The sequence below is a fragment of the Enhydra lutris genome, unplaced genomic scaffold, assembly GCF_002288905.1.
Source record: "Enhydra lutris kenyoni isolate GAN:26980312 unplaced genomic scaffold, ASM228890v2 scaffoldscaffold31, whole genome shotgun sequence".
In the NCBI taxonomy this organism is placed as follows: Eukaryota; Metazoa; Chordata; class Mammalia; order Carnivora; family Mustelidae; genus Enhydra; species Enhydra lutris.
Genome location: NW_019154115.1, coordinates 21,710,441 through 21,730,873, shown reverse-complemented (window position 1 = coordinate 21,730,873; position 20,433 = coordinate 21,710,441). Strand labels below are relative to the sequence as shown.

General features: G+C 54.8%; 1 protein-coding gene across 1 annotated transcript in view; it reads right to left on the bottom strand.

Annotated features, from left to right (window-relative positions):
• Positions 1 to 20,433, bottom strand: part of LOC111153318 (progestin and adipoQ receptor family member 5) — a 57,228-nt gene that overhangs the window by 1,125 nt on the left and 35,670 nt on the right. The window contains exons 3-7 of the mRNA XM_022512264.1: positions 19,444 to 19,571; positions 16,705 to 16,910; positions 12,037 to 12,163; positions 4,910 to 5,006; positions 2,949 to 3,090 (exon numbers count right to left, since the gene is read on the bottom strand). Of these exons, the coding sequence (XP_022367972.1) occupies positions 2,949 to 3,090; positions 4,910 to 5,006; positions 12,037 to 12,163; positions 16,705 to 16,910; positions 19,444 to 19,571 (700 nt within the window). The remainder of the gene's footprint in view (positions 1 to 2,948; positions 3,091 to 4,909; positions 5,007 to 12,036; positions 12,164 to 16,704; positions 16,911 to 19,443; positions 19,572 to 20,433) is intronic.

Below are 20,433 nucleotides of genomic sequence, written 5' to 3'. Positions count from 1 at the left end.
GGTGCCAAAGGAGAGGCCAGCCAGACTTAGGAGGTAGCCTCCTACTTCTGGTTAATCCCACACATGACAGGGGACACTTCCTCCCCATGCCCTGCAGGACCCTGGCTAGCCAGCAGAGGGGGCAGGGGGGGGGGTGGGCAAGGATGCGCTGAGTTGGTACTGGTGAGGTGCCAAAGGAGAGGCCAGCCAGACTTAGGAGGTAGCCTCCTACTTCTGGTTAATCCCACACATGACAGGGGACACTTCCTCCCCATGCCCTGCAGGACCCTGGCTAGCCAGCAGAGGGGGCAGGGGTGGGGGTGGGCAAGGATGCGCTGAGTTGGTACTGGTGAAGAAAGGAGTCTATTGCCCAGGGCCGAGGACTGTGTGTGGGACAACCCTTAGAAACCAGAAGATGAGAAGACAGCACGTGTCATGGATTGACTTGTGTCTCCCTCTCCCCAGTTCTGAAGGTCAAGGTCTCAACCCCAGGTACCTCATAATGTGATCGTATTTGGAGATAGGATCTTTTAAGAGACAATTACATTAAAATGAGATCACTAGATTGGACCCACGGTGATTGGTGTCCTTCTAAGAAGAGGAGATGGGGGCCCGGGCAGGCACATACAGAGAGGAAAGACCATGTGAGCGAGACCGAGAAGAGGGCCATCTGCAAGCCAAGGAGAGAAGCCTCGGGAGAGCCCAAACCCGCCCCGACCTTGGTCTCAGCCTCCTGGCCTCCAAAATCGTGGGAAAATGCATTTCTGTGGTATGAGCCCCAAGGTCTGTGATTCTTTGTTATGGCCATCCTAGCACCCGGATACAACACAAGAGTTCAAAAAGGATTCTTTCAGTAAAAAGAGAGAATGAGGGGCACCTGGGTGGCTCAGTGGCTTAAAGCCTCTGCCTTCGGCTCAGGTCATGATCCCAGCGTCCTGGGATTGAGCCCTGCATGGGGCTCTCTGCTCAGCGGGGAGCCTGCTTCCTCCTCTCTCTCTGCCTGCCTCTCTGTCTACTTATGATCTCTGTCAAATAAATAAATAAAATCTTTAAAAGAGAGAGAGAGAGAGAAGTCATACACCCAGGTCTTACCCCAGAGTAAGTATTTGATAACTGTGTCCCAGGAAGGGAGCAGCCTGGGCACCTGCAGTCTGGAGCAGAAGCAGAGACAGGAATGGAAGTGTGGGAGTGAGGGCCCTCTCCGATGGGTGGCCCATGAGCCCCTTAGGGCAGGAGCTGCCAGCCCCTCAGGTTGTGTCCCCTGGGGAAGAAGTTGTGCCCAGTCAAGCTGCCCCTGCCTCGCTCAGGCTATACTCGGGGGCTGGTAGAATTACCAAGTCCATTTGGGATGCAGCAAAGTGCTTCTTGTTCAGCAGAGAGCCCTGCTCTCCAAGGACACACATCCAAGCAGAAAGAAGTGACCAGCTGAGTGAGCTCCCAGAGGCACAAACCTGTCTCCCACCAGAGCAGGAGAGCCAAAGACAGAAAACGCCACGGGCACAGGATGTATCTGAGATGCGACTGCGGCAGGAAAAGTGATCTCAGCACTCTGGCCCCCCCCCAGGAACGTGGAAGAACTTTCTCTGAGCCGGCCCTTGCCAATCAGCACCTTGGCCCACACTGGAGAGGGAGGCTCATGTCTGGCAGACTCCATGAATGCAAGACAGAGAACTTTCCAAGTCCCTTGTTGGTGACCTGCCATTAACAACTGTCTGGCAAATGTTCCTTCATAGGGGTGTCTTTCTGCTCTGTACCCCGAGGCCCAAGAGGATAGGACTAAAGGTGAATGAATGAAACATTATTAAGAAACCAGGGCATTGGCAAAACAAGGCCCAGGACGACTTTGCCTGCAGCGCCCAGACATCAGATACAACCCCTCTGTTTCATCTAGGCAGGGCTGGGGAGGTGGACATGGCTCCTGCTGGCAAGTTCCAGTCCCCTGGCCCTCCTGTCTCCTTCCTTTTGGGGGGGAACCTGCCCTCCCAGCCTTTTGGTCTTTGCAATGCCTCCTGGTAGGAGAGAGTAAGTCAAAGAGATGAAGGTCTTTTCAGAATCAATGAAGCAAATGTGGCCACGTCTCAGGTGGGAGGAGATGGAAAATCATTGGGCAAAATGGGCTTGGGGAGAACTAAGGTCCCTGCCCACCATTCAAGGACGGGGCTGACCTTTGGATGCCCATGACAGCTTATCTAAGGAACACTGGTCCCCAGGACTTATCAACCTCACAGAAGTGGCACCCAAGGGTGCCTCCTCCAGCCAGTGCCCACCTTGCCTCCCTAGACAGGGAGGGAAGGAACTCTCCCAGCAGGCGGAGGTCCCGGGGCTCACACGGCCCCTCCCCCACCACATCAGTTCTCTCACTGTAGTGAGCTCAGGTTCCCCTGGAGAGTAGAACAGCCTGAGTGCTGGGCCGCTGGCCCCAAGCTTCTGGTATGGGATGTCTGGGCGGGGGTCCGAGAATTTCCCTGTTCCCAGATGATGCAGAAAATGATGGTCTGGGGGTCAAACCTGAGAACCACTGCTCTACCAGGCCTCCTGGCCCCACTGTGCCCACCCGAACGAGACAGACACTCTCCCCTCCTTAGCACGGTTCCTGCCATCTGGTTGCCTCAGAGCCAACAGCACTGTCTGCCCTGTTCTTCTCCGGGGCTGCCCTCAGTGTCTGTTCAACAATGGGATTTCATGTTCTGGGTAAGAATGGCACTCTCGGGCCCCATAGCCCATAGGAATGGGTTAAATCCTAGACCCACCTGCTCTCCATCCTCCCCCACCTTCGGAGCCCTGCCATCTGCTGGCTGCATACAACCTGGTCTCCAGTTCTGCTTCCCCTGGCCTGCTCCTAAACAAGCTCCTGAGGAATGCCGCTCTTCCTGCCCCTGCTTCCCCTTCACACCGCACACACCGGCATCTCTGGGTTGGAGGACCCCGGGCCACAGGGCCTCCCCCGCTTCCCCGCCCACCACACTCACCGATGTAGTCAAAGCGACCGGGTGCCAGGCGCTCTGGCAGGTGTGCGGAGTAGAAGAAAGAGGCCAGGAGGGTCATGGCCATGTGCTTCTGGTGGTTCAAGATGGCTTCATTCTGCACACCCTCCCCAGACAGCAGGAACAGCTGCGGGCAGTTAAAGAAACATGAGGTCTTGCGCAGAGGCCCTCTCCCTTCTCATCACCTCAAGACATCTCTGCGCACATGTGTGGATGCCACAGGCCAAGGCCCTCATGCCTCAGGTCTGTGGCTTGGAAAGGGAACTCTCAGGGACTGTGAGAGCAGAATTCCCATCCTGACTGTGATCATCCGAGACCCAGGGCAACTGTATTTTAATCCTCCAAATGCTCATAAAGACTTTTGGGTTATTTAGGAACAAATGAAAAGGAAAGAAATGAAGGAAAAGAAAAACCCTAGTAGACCTATTGCTACTCTACTATCTGGGGGTAAAACGTAAGTACAGTAAAAAGTGGTCTATTCACCCTTGAACTCACCTCTTACCGGCGAGTCGCCTACTTTCATGTTCCTGATTAAGGCCCAGAAATCCCTGGAAGGCCTTCTGAGTCATCAAAATGTATTAATTATGGCCATGATGCTGTTTAAGAGTTAAGCATCGCTTTTGTATTATCTTTGTGAACATCGACAGCTGCCGCCACTAACCCGGGGCACTGGGCCAGTCCCTTTCTTGCGTGATTTCATCAGAGCCCCGCCTCAACAATTACCATGAGGCGGACTCTAGCTTCCCATTTTGCAGATGAGGAAGCCAGGCCAGAGGGTGATGTGCAAACCACGAATGAGCAATGACGTCAGGATCCGGATCCAGGCAGGATGATTCCAGAACCTGTGTCCTCATCATCACCATTCAGGATGAGACCTCCCCACCCCACTGCCCACCGTCTGCCACAGCCCGGCACCAGAGAGCACACAGTGTCCATAACGCGGACCTCTGTGGTGTGATTTTTTGGTGCGTGGGACCTGCCTGTTCTCTGCTCCAGTTTCCTGTACATGTTCTCTGTCCCTGGGGAAGGATCAGGGGAATCTCCCCTGGGGCCCACACAGGTGGAGCCTGCTCTGACCCTCCCTGTTCTGTCCCTGCTTCAAGCATCAAACCTCAGGCTGCCCCTGGGAAAGGAAACCCTCACTGGGTGCAGGCCATGTTCCAGGCACGGCTGAGCCCTTCAGATGTGTGGATTAAGTGAACCCTCCCCTAAGTGAAGCCTCATTTACAAATGAGGAAACGGAGACTCAAAGAGGTTGTGTGCATTGCCTAAGGTCACACAGCCAGTGAGGAGTGGGACTGGGATTTGAACTCGGGTCCATCTAATTTGAGAGTGTCTGGACTCTCCCCCTTCTTGTGTCCCTCCTACACCCTCTTCCTGTTCTCTTACCTATTCTCTGTCTAATCCCCACCTATCCTTAAGACCCCCCATTCACATTTTTTCCTTTGCTACTAGTATGTTAATTAATGATAATACATAATGCGTTTATTGGACACTTGTCACTGGCTAGCATTTTATATGTTCCCTCATGTAATCTTCCCCACAGGCTGATGGACCAAGGTGTTACTATCATGCCTATTTTATAGCTGAGAGAAACTGAGGCACAGAGACGGCACATAACTTGCCAAAGTCCTACAGTGAGTACATATTAGAGATCTGCCTCCAGAGCCTGCTCTCCTGGTCCCTCCACTAAAGCCCAGGTTGCCTCCCCTAGGCAGCCCTCCATGATTACTTCTGAGCCCATAGTCAGTGCTGGCCACTGATGCATCGTCTGTGGTCTGGCATATGTTCCTGCTGTCTCCTAACTACTATGTACCCTCTACTAAGGAAGGTCTCGACTCCCATGTGCAGTGACCAGCATGGCACTCTGATCCCCAGGAGCTTAGGAAACGGAAGGGTCCCTGGTGTTGCCAACAGGCAGGGAAAAGATGGAGCCTGGCCCTTACCCTGTAGAAGATGGGGAGGGAGTCCCAGGTGTAGGGATAAGCAAAAGCAAGGATGCGAAGCATCTTACAGAGCCCAGGCTTCTGGATTTCAAGAAACCTAGATCAAGAAAGGAAAAGGGGGAAGAAATGGGAATGAAAACATTTTCATTAAATGACACACACGCATGCGCATTATGAGTAACCGAGGGCAAGTCATCAACAGAAGGCAAGTATTTGGGGCAACCCTCCTCCTGAGGCCAGCAGCTTCTCCACTGGCCTCGTCTACTTCTCCTGCCACGATGGCTGCATGTGGGAAGGCCTCAGGGGAAACCATCTCCTGGGGCCGCATCATGAGAAGCAGTGGTGTCCCAAGAAGCCAGGAAGGAGGTACTGGGCTGGAAAGGAGCTTCAGGAGGCAGTTATCTAAATGCCAGAGCCTTTTCGAAGTCCAGTAATAACAAGACAGGGAGATTTGTGGGGCGTGGGTGGCCCCCAGGCATAGGTCCCTGGGGCGAGCACGTCTGGGAAAGATGAGATGTCTGACTAGTCAGCTGTCCAGGTGACTGCTGTGCAGAAGCCCTTGGTTCAGGGAAGTGTTTAATGACTTGGGAGAAGGTTCTGGAATCCTTAGTGCCACACCCAGGAACACTAGCCTGGGGAAACTGAGTAAATGTGGCCTTTCCCCCTCCACTTCATCAACCCCCCTCCAGTCCGAAGATGAACCAAACCTTAAAATGAGTGGTGCTGACTGTGGCAGAGAGGGCAGGGCCTCCCAGACGGAGGCTGATGGGGCCTCAGCGGGCTTGGGCCCAGCCAGGGTGGGGCTGGCAGCCCAGGGTGAGGGGAATGGGGCTGCGCAGATGGACAGGCTGGATACAAGGAGGGCAGGAGAGGAGCAGGGAGATCTCTGCACAAAACCACAGCCCTGCACTGGGGCTCAGGTAAGGCGTGCTCGGGCCCCAGGCCACGGGACAGGGCAGGTCCCTGCTTCAATACCACAGTGTATTGTGGAGAGCTGGGTCCTCCCTCTGTCCCCACAGGGGTCCCCACAAAGGTGGTATGCAAAGTCAGGGCGCCAAGGCTGGTGGGATGGCTGCTCTGGGACAGTGAGTCAGACAAGGGAGGCCCTCCCTGACAGTCCTGCCCCTCAGCACGCTCTCCAGCTGGGAAGGAATCCGTGTCCCACCACTGCTCCCCACCCCTGTTCCCCAGATGACCCGTGCCAGCCCACAGCCTGCCCTTTTCCCCACCAAACACAACCTATGGCTCCACCCAGCCCAGGCCATTGGCCCCTGGCTAGGTTACTCCTGTCCCCATAGCTGGTGCAGTCACCTGACTACAAAGCTCTCTGCTCCCCATGTCCTTTGGTTTGGAACAGTGCAGAGACTCCCACATCCACCCCCTGAGCCATCAGGGGACCCTCATGTCCCCCAGGCTGATGCGTTTAGCCCTCTGGGAAGCCAAGCCTGAGGATCCCTGCTCCAGAGTAAGAGGCAGCTGCTGTGGGCCCCGGGGAAGCCCCACAGCCTCCAGGGATAAGCTCCAACTTTCAGCGTATGTGTGCATGTCTCTCCTTTCCTGACCCCGTCCTAAGTCAGAGAAACACACAGCAGGCATGGGGTAGAGAAGGAAGAGAAGCTGAAGAAAAAGGAGGAAGAGAAATAAGGGACCTCAACTTATCATCCTCCCAAACGAGACCCGCCAGCCTTGGAGTAAACCACCAGCCCTGGGAGAGGTGAGGCCACACCAGGCCATGATTCACAGGCAGTGTCTGACCTGGACAGCCTGGGTTCGAGTCCTGCCTCAGCCCTCCGTGATCATGTGACCCCCAGCAGGTTAGGTAACCTCTGTGCACCCCAAAGTCCTCACTTGTAACACAGGGACCACAACTGTACCCCTTCATGGGCTTGTTGCAAGGATTTGATAATCCATACTTGCAAGGAGTTGCTCACGTCACAGGGGAACGCTTGATAAATGGCAGCTTTTAATAAAAGGTGTGTAGTGGGATTCATTCTCTCCCCATCCCCACCTTAGAGCTATAGCTGTGCCAGGGAACAGGAACAGGAGGGAAGAGACGGGTTCTGGGAGACTTGCCTAAAGTCAGATGAGCTGATAAGAGGCAAAGTTAGGATTTACACCCAGTGCGGTCTGGCTTCCAAGTTTCACACCCCCACCCCTCCGGCAGGCTGAGCCAGCCTTGGACTACTACCCAGCCTTCATCCTTGCCTATACCCGCTCTGCCCCAGGGAGAAAATGGGACATACTCCCACTGCCCTCCACAGCCAGAGCCTGTCTCAACAGCCTTCACAGCCTACCCTGGCCAACCCAGTCCAACCACAAGCCCGTTCCCCCTCCCCATGCATGGTCACCATCTATCTTTCCTGGGTTCTAAGAGTGCTCACTACGAAAGCACGCTCTTTCTGTGACCACTTACACAGGAAGAAAGCTGGCTCTGGCTGGCGAGGGCCATCCCCCAAACCATGGATTTCCTGTGACTTGAGACAACATTTCGCCCGGCCTGATAAACTGCTTCCCCAGGGGCAAACGAACCAGCCTCTCCATCTGCCAAGCCGAGTCTACAGGGGGAAAAAAGGAGAAAAAGCAGAACAGAAGAGAGACAGCAACAGAGAATAAATGGTAGAAGGGCCAGCAGCCACAGAGAGGGGCCTCCCACTACCAAGGTGCAATTCCACAGTTAGCCACAGGGTGTCGCCCCAGCCAGAGATTCCAGGAAGGAGGGGCAGGAGCTGCAGAATCCTCCAAAGAAAGCACTGGTTGCCCCCCCTCCCCTCCAGTCTCCAAAGCCCCACCTGGTAAGCCAGTCCCTGCACAGCCCAGTGGAGAGACCGGTTTACAGGCAGTCAGGCCTCATCTGCCTAGAACCAGGTTGGCAGGAAGCACTGGATTTTGGCAGAAGCCTCCACCAGGAGAGGGTCTGTTCTAGAAGCTGATAAATCTTGTTGCAACAAAGCCGGCTGGAGGTGCAAGCAAATTCTGGAACCAGGGCTTGACCAGCGGGCCTTTGGAAACATTCCATTGCAGAGAGATGTGTGTGTGCGCGCGCGCGCGCGCGCGCGCGCGCGCGTGTGTGTGTGTGTGTGTGTGTGTGTGTGTGTGTGGTGTGGTTATGGCTGTTTTATTGTGTGGGTGACATCGCAGAACACGGACATTATTTCCACGTGCTGGCCTCTGGGTCTAGTAGCACTTTGTCATCTGGCTGAGCCCTCAGAACCCCTGACCGCCTGTGAGCCTCCTGCCTCCAGCTCTGACCTCCGAACCCCCTCCCTGGTCTGCTGTGGGCCGCAGCTCCACCCACCGCCCCGGCATGGCTCTCACGGCGTAGCCCACTTTCCACCAAGGATGAAAAGTCACCTCTCTCCTTCACAGCACTGACCACAGGGCATTTCACTGAGCAACTATTTGTCAAAATAAAACAACCTCTGGACACGTTAGATGAGTGAATAAAGAGCCTACAGGGACTTGTGATGGACAGCAAACTCTGGGTGACTGACGTCCCTAAGGGAGTGAGAAGGCCTTGCTGGGCTTCTGGGTGTCCAGCAGGATGAGCAGGCCAGGTCTCTGTCACCCCATCTTGCTCTGAGAGCGACAGAGAGGTCATGTGTTCTCTCCATCTCCCTTCTCAAATGCTACAGAAGCAGCAGGTGGGTTTCTGGAACATTCATTTGCACTAGATTCAAGGGAGTCACAGTGCTCTATGCGGAGACTGACCTCAAGGACAGGTAGTATAATGGAATGAATGCTGTGATATTAGACCGTGATATTCTAGTAAGCACGTGAATAACTAAAAACCACCCAGGACGTCTGTGGTCTGCTTCTTGCTCAAGGAAGGAATGGCCATTCTCTGACCACTCCTGGACACACCATGAACTGATGGAGCCCAGGCGAGAAGGAGGGTGGGCTTGGGGGAGGAGGAGGGCGAGGAGAGAAATCTTGGAAAATACTCTGAAGCCCTAGCATGGTAGAACATCCCAAGACATCTTCTCAGATGTCCTTGTTTAAGGTGAAGCCAGAAGTCCATGAAATCCAGGACCCCAGGGGGCCCTGGCCTTTCTCTCCACCTGCTTCTCCTCAAGTGAATGGGGGCCAAGTCTCTCTTGGTCCAGGAGCCAGCTTTCTCACTCCTCAGACACTGAAGACAAAAAAGGGAATGAAAACAGGAAAGGGAAGAGGACCAGGCGAGAAGGGACACCAAAGGATCCTCTGATGGGACATCCCACTCTGCCTCTGGACCTCTTCCTAGGCTTCTATTCCAGCACAGGCCCCCACGCCCGCAGCCACAGACACACCTGGAAGCCCCTCATGGCATGGCCCTCCTGTGGAGATCACTGGCCTTCGCCAGCACAGGACCAGGCCACAGCAGGGCACAAGAGGCACGTCAAATCCCAGCCACTGTCAGAGACCCTCTCTAGCCACTCTCCTCCTTCCAGCTGTGTGGCTCCAGCAACTGTGAAGCCCCCTGCTGCCACCCAGGGCCGTCTTCTCCCGCTCCCTCCCCTGTGCAGGCTGTGTGCTCTGTCCCAAAGGCCCTTCCCTCCTCTCCAGCTCGGGTATTCAACCTCCCTCAATAATCAGTCCCAGTACTGCTCTGCAGAACTTTGTATATCGTAGCAGGTATCATTTTGTATTACCATTATTTGCATACATTATATTCTGTAACACTATACTCTATATGCCATTTCCTCTGGCCCTTAGAGGAAATGATGACTCCATGTGGGCTTTTGGGGAATCTGCTTTGACTACTGCACTGGGTGCTCTCTCGGGACAAGGGCTGTGCCTCACTCCTCCTGCTATTCCCAGATCTTAACATGATGCCTGGAGTATGGTAGGCATTTAAGGAATCTTGAGTGAGTGGTTGGTTAGTTGTTTGGTTGACTGGCTGACTGGTTGGTTGTTTGGTTGTTTGGCTGGAAGGATGGATGGATGTATGGGTGGATGAGTGGATGGGTGGTTGGGTAGACAGATGGATGAGTGGACAGGTAGGTGGAAGGATGGATGGCTGGCTGGGTCAGGTGGGTAGATGGATAGGTGTATGGCTGGTTGGGTAGATGGATGGATAGATGGTGGTTAAGTAGGGGGATGGTGAACGAGAAGGTGGATGAATGAATGGTTGGATACATGGAATAGCAACAGATGTGTCCCATAAGTAAACAGAAATAATTCACTTCACTGACAAGGGAGAACCCTCCAAACACAGGCATCATGAGATTCCTTGCCAGCCTGCCCTGCCAAATAAATTTGTCCAAAGGTAACAGGCATGCCACATCCAGGAGACCCATTTTTTATTAACAACTAGGATGGACTTCTGGCTAGAAGAAAACCGTCCACCCTGGTGGCTTATAGATGATTCAGGAAGCTTTAAGAAAAAAAAAAAAAAAAGGCAGCTAAGCTAACTTGCACTGGGGATTCCTAGGAAAACTGTCCTGGATCATGAACTCTAGGACTGTTCCTTCAACACTCATGGAGCCTTCCATGCCCCCTCAGCCCACAGTGCTCACCTCTCTCCAATCCTAAATTCCGAAGAGCTCAGCTACACAGCCAACAGGAGCTAACGAGACAGGATCATGACTCATCCAGGGACCAGAGCTAGGTGTGTCCTGTCCACACATCTGTGCCCCGTGCCTCCAGGCTTCATCTCTCCTGGGCTGTTGCTGGCATCTGGGTTACTTTTCTATGTGTGTTACGCCTTGTCTCACCCGAGGCAGGGCCCAACCCCCTCCTACCCATTGCCCCTGCAGCCCTCGAAGCTCCAGCCTGGCACAGAGGCTGAGCTCCAGAGAGTTTCTAGTTGACAGGCGTCCTTGAGGAAGTGGGGAGGAGGCAAGAATAACCCGGTGAGGTCTGACTGGGTTTCCACCCTGAGGGCGGACCCCCTGTCCTCACAGCTGTAGGGGGGCTCTGCATTGCCAGGGAAGGGGAAGAGAGTTCAGCTCCCACTCCCTCCCCCAGGCTTGTTTTCATGGGATGAACAAACCCTCGTTGTTGACACTGGGTCTAGAAACGAGACACCCTCCCACGCAAAGCAACTCCACGCTCCCAACCGGTCTCAAGACAGGCAAGTGGAGACAAGTTGGAGCGAGTGTTCTTGATGCTCTTTAAGAATCTCTATCCTTCCATTTTTTTACAGAAAACCAGCTTGTCCAGTTTGTGAAAACTTCTTACCTTTGGTCCTACGACACCCAAGTGTCACCCGAGGAAAGGGAGAGCCACAGTGATTGCAGACAAGGTACAGAAGCTTCCCTTCCCCCCACTTTCCTCCTGGGGCGGGGGGACAGTGGTTCAATGGGGAACCTCCAGCCGGCTCCCCAGAACTGAGATTGGGGTTAGGGGATTGGGTGCAACCTGTCAGCCTCCCATGAGCCTTTTCCTAAGCCACACCCGAGTGCCCCCAGCCCGGGCAGCACCCAGCACCCCGGCGCCATCCAGACAGGGCTGTCCCCCCAACACTACACTTGAAAAGGTTTCCTAAATCATTCAGCAAAGCGGAAATGTGGGCAGTTGGCTTTTACAAAGAGCTTAGTAAACTAGAGTCAGTAGCCCCCAAACAACGTCTCTGGTACTCACACTCCAATGAGCTTTCTTGAGTGGGAGGGAGAAACCAGAGGGAATGAGAGCCAGCCATGTGCGTGAGCCTCACAGCCACGGAGCTTCCCCAGGGACACGGCAGACACCTGAATGTCATTGGCCGGCGAGTGTGTGTGTCTAGACATGGGCCCTCTCGGTCGCCGCCGGCAGACTGCCCACTGATGGGGCGCCGCCTCTGGGCCAGGCATGCAGGACACGTTCCCTACAACCCTTATATCCATCTCACAAGGTAGGTAGGTGTGTGGGCCCCATTTTACAGATGAGCAAACTGAGGTCCAAGAAGGCTAAATAAGTGATCCGTCCCGCAACAGGCCCAGCTACATCATTCGTAGGTCCCAGTGCAGAAGGAAAGTACAGGACCCCTTGTTCAAAAGTCATTATGCATTTCAAGACAGTGACAGCAGAGCGTTAAGCCACGTGTGGAGTCCTCTCGGACGCCCAGGATGGGTGCCTGGGAAGCGGGGCTGGAGCGGAGCCCCAGGTTTCTGAGCGTTCCTTCCCTGGAGCGTCCCCCACCGCCCATCTGAGGCCCAGCAGCCGGGTACCTGGAGTAGCAGGAGAGGCCGGTGCTGAGGATGGTGTTCATCACGGCCAAGGGCATGTAGTAGTCATGGAAGGTGGTGCACACCATCACGTCCGGGAGGGAATAGGCCGAGTACGCAATGGCTGAGCCTGAGGAGGAGAAAACCAGCATTGGGCCGGAAGCCAGGCCACAGTGTGGCCTGGACCCTTGGGAAGCCCAACCCCAGCCACTGGATGAGCCTGGCCACCACACCTGGCTTGTGCCTTGCCCTCCCCACCCCCCAACACCTTCCCTCTCTTCTCTGCCTACCCCAACCCTCCCCTCAGAATGAGCCCAGCATCGCCCGAGAGCTTTACTCTGGGTAACTCACATAATCCTGACAATCACCCCCTACCATAAACCTTGCCCTTGTCCTCATTTACAGAGGACAGCGTGACAGCACAGAGAGGGTTAGCAACCCACCTGGGGGGCACGCAGCTAGAAAGTGGCAAAGCCAAGCTTCCACCTGAGGCAGTTCAGGGACAGTCCCCTCTCTGATCCCCAAGCTCTGGTCCATGATGACTCCTCAGGGTGCCCAGCTTTTCTGAGTGTACCTATGACACGGTACACCCCTCATGGAAAGATAGACGTTGCAGGGAGAGAGGGGCCTTGCCAAGGCGAGGAGACATATGGTATCAGTGGGCTGGGGGGCAGGCCAGCTGAGAGGTGAGTGTGAGAGGCTAGCCTTGATGTTTCATTGCTTTAAGTTTGGGAATCTGGGACAGGAAGGTTCCCGAAGGGCCCTCGGGAGACCCGTCTGCTGCTGCTTTCCCTTGAAAGAACAGAGATCACTGTCCTTTTCAAAGGGACCACGTGTGTCCAGGGACCTGGCCCAGAAGGCCTCCCCAGCTACCCTCATCAGGTCTCCTCTGGGAGAGACAGCCACAGGCCTGTCCGCCCAGGGCCTTGTGGGTCCACCCTATGGTCACCTGTTATTCCAAAGACCCAGAGAACACCAGAATCCTAGCTCAGGGCTAACCCGGGGCCTCGGCCGCACCAAGTTCAAGCTCTCCCTCTGACCCCATTTGACAGGTGCTGGCCAAGTGGTGCCAGCCAAGTGGTGCTCCCCGGGTGACACAGGCAGAAAGAGCTTGGAATCAGCAGGCTGCCTGTGGGACTTCCGCTGGGAAGTGCTTCCTGGGGGATAGACTCTTCCCCAGACTAATCTGGAGCAGGAGGGTCTCCTCTGGCCCAGGATGCATTCGCTCTGGGTATGCTGATGGGGGCTGAGGGGCACGCCAAGCTCCGCAGGCGACACAGGAGCAGGGAAGCCTCAGACCCTGCCCCAAATGGCAGTGGGAAGCCAAATGACTTCTAGTAAGAAATAGATATTTGGTCTTTTCCACTGTTCCAGGCACAAAGCGCCTAAAACCCCTGGAACTTCCTAAGCCAGGAGAGAAAGGAAGGGGTCTTTAGTTATGTTAATGAGGTGATTTGGAAAGTATCTGAGGCTTGGGACCTGATTGTCAGGAGAATGAACCCTGTTACCAGAGGGTTGGAACTTCCAGCCCCACACCCCAACCTCTGGGAGGGGAAGGCCAATGGCCAATGACTTCACCAATCCTGAAGAATGAAGTCTCCATAAAAACCCAAGCAGAGGTTCAGAGAGCTTCCTGGTTGGTGACCACGTAGTGATTCAGGGAAGGGGGCGTGCTCAGAGGACACTTTGGAAGCTCAGAGCCCTTCCCCACACCCTGCCCTGCGCATCTCTTCCAGCTGGCTGTTCCTGACTTCTATCCCTTATAATCAGCTGGTAATTGAGTACATAAAATGTTTCTCTGAGCTCTGGGAGCCAGGGTCATGGGGCCTCAGATGTATAGTCAGTCTGTAACAACCTGGGCTTGTGTCTGGCATCCGCGGGGATGCGGGGCAGTCTTGGGGGACCGAGATCTTCACCTGTGGGAACAGATGCAGTCCCCAGGAGGACGGTGTCAGAAATGAGCAGAATTGTAGGACACCCAGCTGCTGTCAGAGAAATACTTAGGGTGGCATGGGGACCCGCCCCACACACCCCCACACACACATTGTTCTCATGCTCAGATCCCTTTAGGGGGCATTCTGGGGAGCAGGAAGAGAGGCAGCTTTGGATTCCAGACTAAGGAAAGTAAACATCCTCTTGAGGCCATATGGAGTCATGGGAGGTTTCTGAGTGAGGGATTAAGACAGCCAAACCTAGTGAAAATGCATAGGAGGGCCTAGAGGAAGGAATAGCTGGAAAGCAGGGAAGAGGGAGCAAACGCCACCCCTAGAGGACTGCAGGTTTCCACAGGATAGAATCGAGAACAGGAAGGAGAGGTGGCCGTGGACAAAGGAGCAAGGAGTCTGAGGTGGAAGCCAGAGGTCCCGGTTTGGGGGCTTGGAGGAAGCCACGGGTGGGGGCCCATCCTTGAAGGACAGAAAGGGGAAGTTCCCGGGTGAAGGCCTATGGGAGGGCACCAGACCCTGAGGAAGTAACAAATCCAGAAAGCCAGTGACAGGAAGGGAAACGGTTCAGGGTGGCGGCTGCCCCCCAGGACTTTGGTTCAAACCCGAGCTCTGCCATTTACATGCCACATGACCTGGTCACTTTCCTTCATGGTGCCTCATTCTCGCCTGTAATGCAGCTATCATAAGAGCTGCCATCCTGGGGACTGACGTCAAGGTCAAGGACGCAGTGGTGGTAATGGCTCCTCTCAGAGGCTTAGAGCCAGGCACTGTGCTGCGCACCTCACCTGCAACACTCAGCTCATCTTCGTGCCTGAAGAGGATACGATGCTGAGTTTGTGGATGAGAGGACCGGGGCTTAGCGAGGTTAAGAAACTCACCCAAGACTGATGGGCTGGAGGCAGCTGGGCCACAAACAGGCATTGCAGGATGCCGCCCACCACCCCCCTCCGCCAATCCCGTGATGTGTCGCGGGTGTGGTCTAGTGGGGACTCCCAAATGCCTGCTCTTAGCACGAGTCTGGGCAGGTGGTCAAGGGCTCTGGAAGCCTCTGGACTAAGGAGTCTAAACTTCATCCGGGGTAACTGGGAATCCTGAAAGGTCTTGAGTGGGAGGGGAGCCATAGTCAGTAGGTGTTAGAGAAGCCTGGTGGGGGTGAGTGGGCAGGAGTGGGGGAGGAGCAGGAGATGGAGAGGAGGCTGTGGTCAGGGTGCACTAACTAATGGACAAGATGGCAGGGGAGTGGGAGGGAGGGGAACCCAAGGGCCATTTGCAGATTCTGACTTGGGAGACCAGGTAGGGGTGGAACCAGGAGCCAGGTGAGGCACTGAGGGAGTGGGAGTGGATGTGTGTGGTGGGGGTGGTGAGGGGGGATTTGGACAGTCTCGGTTACAGGGCTGCACACCACACGGACCCTGGGTTAGTGGTAGACTAGGACAGTTTGGGAGAGCCTGGTCCAGAGGTGTTAGGGGACGGTGTGCAGTCACCCTGATGCCGGCCCGAATGAGAGCAGAGGCCCGAGGCCGGATTCTGAGCTTGTCCACTGCCAGGGGAGCAGAGCAGGGAGCCAGCAGAAGAGAAAAAGAGAACATGTCCACTAGGCAGGAGGAGAAGCAGGAGTGATGTGACTGTGACCAGAGAGAGGGAGGTGGTTCAGGGAGCACGGAGGGTTGGGAGGTGACATGGTAAGCCTGTGTGTGTTTGTGTCTGTGCATGCACGTGTGTGCATGTCTGCGTGTGCATGTATGTATATGTATGCACGTGTTTGTGTGTGCATGTGTGTATGTGTATGCATGTGTGTGTGTGTGTGTGTGTGTGTGTGAGTTGTGTGAAGGGAGGGAGGAGAGGAAACAGGATGGAGACGTGATCCTCACGGACACCCTCTTGGACAAGGGAAGACAAGGCCTTTGCTTTCATACCTGGAACAGGAGCAGAAGCAGGAGGGATAAGAGGTCAGAGCAGGGATACTTGGGGACAGATGGATGCCTGCCAGCTGGGGAGAGAAGGGGAGCCAGAAGGAAGGGGCCCCATAGCTGGCAGAAAAACACGAGGAGGCTCAGGAGTCAACACCCAACCTCGTCTGCTTTGGGTTCACCCCTCGGTTCCCGTGGCACTTTGAGCACATGGCAAACTCATCAAAGCCCCTCGACAAGCAGGGTTCGTGACCCCCTCTTCTCTGCCAGGCTGGTGAGAGACCCGCCCTGACGCACGAGCTGCTCCCCCTGGCCTGTGACGGCAAACAGTTAAGGTTTTGGAGATCCCACAAAGTGACTGTTAAACCCCGCCAACTACATAAACTTATAATATAATAATATAATATAATATATAATAATATAATATAATAATATAATATAATATAATACAATATAATAATAAACTACATAAACAGTGACAAAAGTAGTAACTTTCCATTAATGCATTTCCTCTATCTGTGGAGAGGAATTACTCCATGATGATGTGCAGGGATGTCCCACTGGTGGCCAGAAGTTGGGCACAAGTCAGCCTACCCTAAGGTTGGGGCTTTTGTCCTCACTGAATCGGTTAACATTTGCCAGCACAGCTCTGGACAAGTTTCCTACAAAACACTCATCAGGAACCTGGAGGAGGCACAGGCATTCCCATGACTCTTCCACAAGCCCGTCAAGGCCTTCTGGTGGGCTCCACTCCCAGGGGGTGGGGCAGGGAGCCCAGTTGCCAGGAGAGGACGACAGAGCAGGGCCCCACATACCCAGGCTGAAGAGGTTGACGGCCCCGTAGTCCAGGAAGTAACAGATGTGCCGGGCGTTCTTGGACATGGAGCTGAAGGTGTGTGCACAACTGGACACAAGGGGGTACACGCAGCTGGTGCCCATGTACACAAACAGAGGCCAGGAGTAGCTGTCATTCTGGATGTCTGTTATATACAAGGCGGTCACAAACCTCCACACGAAGAACCTGGAACACAGCATGGCCCACTCGACCCCCATGGCTGGGGGCTCCTCCGTACTCCTCACAGACTATCTGCTGCCCCCATTCCTCTGGGATAACTGAACCCTATGTGTTCTCACTTTGGTGCAATACTACAAGTGAGGGAGGGTGAATGGGCAGAAGGGGCAAGAGGAAAGCCTTTAGGTTCATCTAGTACAATCCTCTCCCCACCTTGCAATGACTCTTACATGTCTCTTACAGCATCCTACCTAAGTGATCCTCCAGGCTCAGCTTGCATGCTTCCAGGGATGGGGAGCTCACCACCTTTCAAGGTAGCTCTGAGTGTCAGAAAGTTCTTCACTGAGCTGACACCTCTCTCCCTGGGATCTGTCTCCATTTGATCAGCCCTAGTTCCCCTCAACAGGACCACAGAAAACTTGCCCATCAAATATCTAAGGCAATCTTCATAACCCTACCTCACCTCTTTGAACCTTACATAAAAGAACCCTGTGGCACTCAATCACTCCTCAGAAGATCCACATGGGTCCTGTCACCAGACCTGTCGTTTGTCTTTGTCCCCTTAGAGGAAGGTTCCTCAAACAGAAGCAACCTCCCTGGGGGGTCCTTGAGAGTCTGGAAGACAAAAGGACGATTTTCTCCCTCCTCTCCAGGCTATTCCTGCATGAACAGTGCCACTGCCTTTCTGAGTCACCTGGCCCCACTCGGGGACCTTCCGAGTCTGGGTCTCTGGGTCCATCCCCACACAGAGACACAGGACAGCCCTGCCACCTATTTGCCTCCCCTATGACCCAGGCAAGGGGGCCTGCCTACAGAGCTGCCCACTTCCCCAGACCCACCACTGCTAGAAAGCCAGCACCTCTACCCATGGGCTCTCCTAGGAAAGGAGCCTCCAAAGCTTTCCCCACAGGAACCCAAGGAGCATCACTCCATCTTCTGGCGACATTTGCGATCTTTCTCCTCTGTCCCAGCAAAAACAGAACTGAAGCTACATGCTGGTCCCAAAACCTCTCCAATCATCTCAAGATGACTCCCTGGACCTACTTTCTTTGGGGCTCTCCCAAACCGTCCCCACCCTGTGTTGCTCAGTGGTGACCACCTCCCAGAGCCTGGCAGTGTTGGGGGGCTGTATGCAGCAGGGAGCCTCGGCCAGAGCAGCCCAGCTTCGGGACAGCTACAAAATCACCCAGCCCCTCAGGGATCTGTGCACAGGTGCCCAAGGCCCAGAGACAAGCAGGGAAGGGCCAGCGCTCCCAGCAGCGGGCCAAACTGTGGAACCCCATACATCACCGTGGTTCATCCACACAACGGAACACCATGCAGCCTGGGAGGCGGGGGTGCCAGATGGAGGTGGGAGGGAAGAAAGCCGGGGAAGGGCAGCAGGAGGCAAGGACTCAGGGTGGGCTGTGCACACCCCTCACACCTCCAGAGGGGCTCTGGGAGGACCAGCAACTCCAAGGAGGAGAACAGAGGCCCAGGGAAGACAATGACTCTGTCCCCATCTGCAAGTGCCCCTTTAGGACCATTTAGACTTTTTACTTACATTAACTTAAGTTTGCTTAAATTTAAAAGGACACACACACACACACACACACACACACACACACACACACAAATAGAATAAAATGACAAACAGGCTCCTTGAGCAGGATCTGGAGGCCACCCTGGGATGACAGCGGGCCCTAAGGCTTCCCTCCAGATTGCCCTAGTCCACCCCAAGCCTAGACCCCTACTGGCTGACACAGGTGTGGCCCCGGGAACAGGGTGGCTTGACCTGCATTTTGGTCGTGGATCTGCCTTCTGACTACTGAGCAAGCACGGCCTTCTGGAGCCTGTCTCTGTGTGCGGCAAACCCTGGGGTTCCTCCTATTCTCTTGGCTTCTGGACAAAGATCCAAGGGGAGTCCAGAGTCTGGCCTGTGCCAGAACTTGCCATGTGATGGAAGTAAGCCACCCTGTTCCCTGGACCCCCGTGTGTCAGCCAGCAGGAGTCTTAGTGGACTCCTGAGCTAGTGGTTGCTCTATTAAAGGGTTGCCGACCAAGTGCCTCCTGGCTGCTGTGGCCCCAGAGCAATCACAGGGCCCCCACAGCTCCCTGCCCCATGCTTTTGCCTAGTCCTCCCCACCCCCTTCCCCCACAGCCCCTCTGTAATCCTAACAGCAACCCTGGGCTGGGCTCTGATGATCACTCTCACTTTACAGTCGGGAAAACATGGAGCTCAGAGAGGTTAAGTGACTTACTCGAGCTCGTGACATTTTACCCAGGGCTTCTGGAAGACTCCAAAAACCTCCAGACTGAAGAGGAAAAGATCAAACCAGACCCCAGTGCAGGGAAAGACTGGGGAGCTGCCAGGAATCCATATGCTAAAGCTCACCCCAGCCACTGGGCCCCAACATCTCCCAGCTCCAGCCTCATGCCCCAAGGGGGAGTCCCCAAAATCCCAGCACGGACTCTCAGCCTTCCCAACCCTCCTGGGTTTTGAAGAAGCCCCAGTCCACAGGGCTCCTGAATGACATGGCCAGTCCAGGGGGATGGAAGATACCAGAAGGGCAGCAAGTGCGTCCAGATGTTGAGGGTCTCATTGGTCATTTGGAAAAGACTGAGGACACAGGCAGTGGCGGAGCTCTGTGGGTGTCGGTAGCCGAAGAGGATACCCTGCTCATGGAACACCTGTTGGGGTAAGAGAAAGGAGCACCGAGGTGAGGACGGAGGGTGGCGAGAGGGTCTCGGGAGGGACAGCTCTGGCAATATCTCGTTTTCCCCCAGGCTGTGCACTTGAACTCTTGAGCCTGGAACACGTGACCCCAAGTCCTTGAGCTGTCAAGCTGCTTTCCTCCTCCCCTTCCCTCCTCCCTTCCATAGTTTCTAAAATCCCATGTCCTTCCTGAGGCCCGTAGTGGCCAGAGGAGGGACTTCAAGACCCCGGCTCCCTTTGGGAATCTGGTCAGTCTCCGCATTCCCAGACAGACCCACTCACTCTTGTCATGAATGTTGCCTAAGGATCTGGTTTTGTATCCTCTGCCTGGGGCCTACAGGCCAGACTCTGGATGCCTTTGCGGCTGGAAGACATATACGCTGTCTGTCCGAGCCAACATGCCCCAGATGTCAGGAGCTGGTGGCAAGATTTCTGCAGAAGATCTCCCGCGGTGCCAGGATATATTCACCAAAGCGCTTCATAAAGGCCTTTTGATGATGAAGACAGTGAGGGCATGGGCCCGGGATGCAGGTGGACCACGACCTGCCCAAGCCAGCCCCTCCCCACGTGGCCAGCCCACCCAGCGCACCTCTGGGTCACCACCCCCGAGAAGACAGGTGGACTGGTCAGCCGACTTATGGGCATCAACCCCCCAACCTGCAGGGGACTCCAGCAGATCCTTTGAAGATGTAATTGTGAAAAGGAGGCAAGAGCGCCAAAGCCCAGCATGGGCTATTAAGTGAAAACAAGTAGAATGTAAATCGTATTGCTGTGGCGATTGTAAGGATTATAGAAGTTTAAGGATGCGAGGTGGGGCAGAGGCTTGGGAAGAACAAG